Below are 3664 nucleotides of genomic sequence, written 5' to 3'. Positions count from 1 at the left end.
TGTTCAGTTTTTTTTTTTTTTTTTTTTTTCTTCGAGAAAAACAAAATTACTCTTCTCGAAAAGGTGGGATGATTTAGGGAGGGGATGGAGGAGGAGGAGGAGGAGGTATATTAGGGCCCCTGTTTGGTGACTCACCAACACGGTGTTGATATGTACAGGCGACATACGGACAGTGGACAGTATGGGATGGTCTATTCAGAGGGCAACCTCTGTAGTTCGCGGATTAGAGTTCGATAGAGAGAACTGTGAATGCTAAGGTCTTATTGTCCGACAGGCAAATAGAATAGAATATACCTTGTTTATACTGCCAGAATGAGACTGAAAAGTCCCTTTACTTTCGCAGTCTAAACAAGGTCTCATGTATTTGGTACAAAATAGGTGTGAATTTTATAAATTAAAACCTTGCTTCGATTCAAAAAAAAAAAAAGCAAATAAAGAAGAGTAAACAGGATATGAGTAAGCCAGCCGTTCCGAGAATGAGGGCCATAAGCTATCCACCTTCTCACAGCTCACTCTGCCTGTGGGGCTGGGAAGACGAAGACCACCAGTGCCTCATATCACCAAAGTATGCAAAAGTATCTTACAAGTGTAATAGCCAATGGAAAAGCAGAATTTTGAATTTGGACGAATTAGATCGAAATATGGAATATCGTTCCCCAATTATTACAACTAGATGAATTTTATGACTTGGACTCGAACCACCAACCTCCAGATCCAAAGTCCAACGCGTTACCCACTGCACCACTGAGGTTGGCAGTAGATTAGGTGATTCGTAGAAGCTTAACCCATCCTTTAGGGCTGTTTAGCTCCTACACCTAAGCCTCAGATCACAGATTGGGCTTTGTCTGCATGAGAAGCATAGATTAGGTGCCCCTTTATACAAACGCAACACGCTTTCGTTTCTCTTGGGGAAGCACAGGTGAAGAATGTGAATCTTGGCGGAGATTGAAAGGGCAGTCGGGAGAAAAAATAAGGCCAATGCTTGATTTTTTTTTTAGGGTCTCGCTCGCTTCTCACTCGGTTTGTCTCTTTATGGTTCTCTGCCAACTCTCGATATGTTCCTCTCTTCTCCCCTCGAAATTAACCCATTTGGAGCAGTCAATTTGGAGAAACTTTATGACCCATTTGAAGCGGGTAAATTAGTTAGATTTTGTTCATTATTGTTATTAAATAGAGGAGTCCAGGCGATTTCCTTTTAAATAGGAGGGGGCGGGTTTAGGCCCATTTGAGGAATAGAATATTGCAGTGTTTCTTAATTAGTTTGGCCCGCGGAACCCTTTTCAAAAGGTGAACATCTTTGCGGAACCTTGAACTTTCAAGATTGCACCCCCCACCCCCACCTCCCTTATTATAAAAATACAACAAGTTTTCTTTGTTACAGTTCCCTCTAGGTATCAAACCTCTAAAAAAAGCTGTGTAAGATGAAATACCTAGTCTAAGATGGTCGTTTTGAAACTGCATTTTATCTAGTGTTCTAGTGTATGATTTTTCCAAAATATCTCGCGGAACCCTTGCCGTCAGCTCGCGGAACCCCTAGGTTCCGCGGAACACCAATTAAGAAACACTGGAATATTGTATTATTTGTTTGAGAGGTATGCCAGCTACTCACGCTCAGAACGTGTGTGGCGGAAAAAGCTCGAGACCTAGGTCTGTCAGACCGTCAAAGAGAATTAGGTCTGAAGCTTTTCAAGCCACACTACGTGTTCCGATTGTCTGTCTGACGGTGTGAGCGTGACTGGCTGGCATTAGATGGTATAGATATGTAATACCTTCACCGTTAATCGTTTCCCCAACTTTCTTTTTCAGGCAAAAAAAAACACATTGTTCGAAAGCAAAATGCAAGCCCCAATTTACAAACCCTAACTTTCGTTTCCAGGCACAAAAACACACCGTCCGAAAAGGAAAAATGCAGGCCCGAATATACGAACTGGAAGAAGAGGTCGAAGTCGAGCGACAGAGCCGCGCCAAGGCCGAGAAGCAACGCGCCGACCTCGCCCGGGAATTGGAAGAACTTGGCGAGCGTCTGGAGGAAGCTGGTGGTGCCACCTCCGCCCAGATCGAACTGAACAAGAAACGCGAGGCCGAGATGAGCAAACTGAGACGCGACCTGGAGGAGGCTAACATTCAACACGAGTCCACCCTGGCCAACCTGAGAAAGAAACACAACGATGCCGTCAGCGAGATGGGCGAACAGATCGACCAACTCAACAAACTCAAGACCAAGTAAGTAATCAACTGAACAAACTAAAGAACAAATAAATGACAACTTGGCATTCTTGCCACCAAATAGCTTTCCAATTTTTCTTCATTATCAAAGATAACCTCTGAACAGAAAAAAAAAGAATGTCCATCTCAATGCGGACGTAGGAGAAATGTGGATACTTTAGATTTAGAACAATCAAACTCACTAAAAGCTTTCTGCTCATACTTCTTCTACCTACACCTTTAGGGCTGAACTTGAACGTAACGCCGCCCTTCGCGAAACGAAAACTACAAGAGCCGTAGCCGAAGAAATTGCCCGAGAAAAGGTACCTTGAAAATCCGCCCTGAGAATACATTTTGTATTCTTGGACTTCTGAAAAGCATGAGATATGGTAGATAGCATGCTACGTTCTGGAAAAAAGTTAATATTTCCCGAGTTTGTGAATCTTGTTTGCAAGAATCAGCACGAAAAAAGGTACTTGAAATCCCCTCTAAAAGAACACATTTCTTGCTCTTAGACTTCTCAAAAGCATGTGATCTGGTACCTATGTATATGATCCTTCTGAGAAATATACACCTGAGTTTGTGAATTTTATCGTGGTTGCAGAAATTTCCTGGAGAAAAAGTAACAGTTCAGGAATAGAACTCTGTTGATAAAAATTCATAAGCAAACTGCGTGCCCGAGTGGGTATCACACTAGGCTTGCATGCCGGAGGTCCCGAGTTCGAAGTTTTTTCGGCTCTGCAAGTTGTATCATTTATTCTTCGAGTATTTAGTTTATTTATCCACTCGTAAAAGTTGTAGCCAAAACCAAATGTCAGGCCAAAGCAATCACCCTAGTTAGGGCTGCTTGAGAGACTGACGAAAAAACGCCGACCCGGTCTGTACACGGGAAAAAAGCAAAGAAGAAGTGTGTCCCTATAATAAATACTTACTGTTTCCATTCTCTTCCATTACAGGCCACCACGGAAAAGGTTCTCAAGCAGTTGAAACACCAACTGAATGAAGTGCAAAGTAGGCTGGACGAGGCCAATCGAACTATTAACGATCTGGACGTGGCCAGGAAGAAGTTGATCATTGAGACAACTGAGTAAGGTGACTGCAGACGCCCGGATGTGGAAAATCAAATACGAGACTAACAAACCGAAGGATTAAGAGCCTGTTCACACTTGGTCGTGAGTTTCATCCAATTTTTTTTTTCTCCCAAATGTCCTGCAGGCAATGTAATTTAAATGAAAGTGTTCACACTACACACGATACGATTTTTTCCCCCGAACGACAAGAGGAAACGGGCTTTTACGCGCCCTAGAAGAGTGAGTAAATATTTTCATTTTAAAAAGTTTTAAGCAAGCCTAGTTAGCTGGAAGCGTAGCGCGTCTGCGTTGAAAGCGCTATGCTGCGGGTTCGATTCCCGTCGGGGCGGATTTTACTCTAAACAGATAAGGTTCGTTCTCGCAACGGC

At 43.0% G+C, this 3664-nt stretch overlaps 1 protein-coding gene across 1 annotated transcript; it reads left to right on the top strand.

Annotated features, from left to right (window-relative positions):
* Positions 1–1879: 1879 nt before the first annotated feature.
* On the top strand, positions 1880–3311 carry LOC113472619 (myosin heavy chain, muscle-like). Its single transcript, XM_026832417.1, has 3 exons — positions 1880–2223; positions 2450–2528; positions 3162–3311. The coding sequence occupies exons 1-3, from the start codon at positions 1907–1909 to the stop codon at positions 3294–3296; spliced, it is 531 nt and encodes a 176-aa protein (XP_026688218.1). The 5' UTR covers positions 1880–1906; the 3' UTR covers positions 3297–3311.
* The last annotated feature ends 353 nt before the right edge of the window (positions 3312–3664 follow it).

The sequence above is a fragment of the Diaphorina citri genome, unplaced genomic scaffold (assembly GCF_000475195.1).
Source record: "Diaphorina citri unplaced genomic scaffold, Diaci psyllid genome assembly version 1.1 scaffold6571, whole genome shotgun sequence".
Taxonomy (NCBI): domain Eukaryota; kingdom Metazoa; phylum Arthropoda; class Insecta; order Hemiptera; family Psyllidae; genus Diaphorina; species Diaphorina citri.
This window is presented reverse-complemented; position numbering and strand designations above follow the sequence as displayed.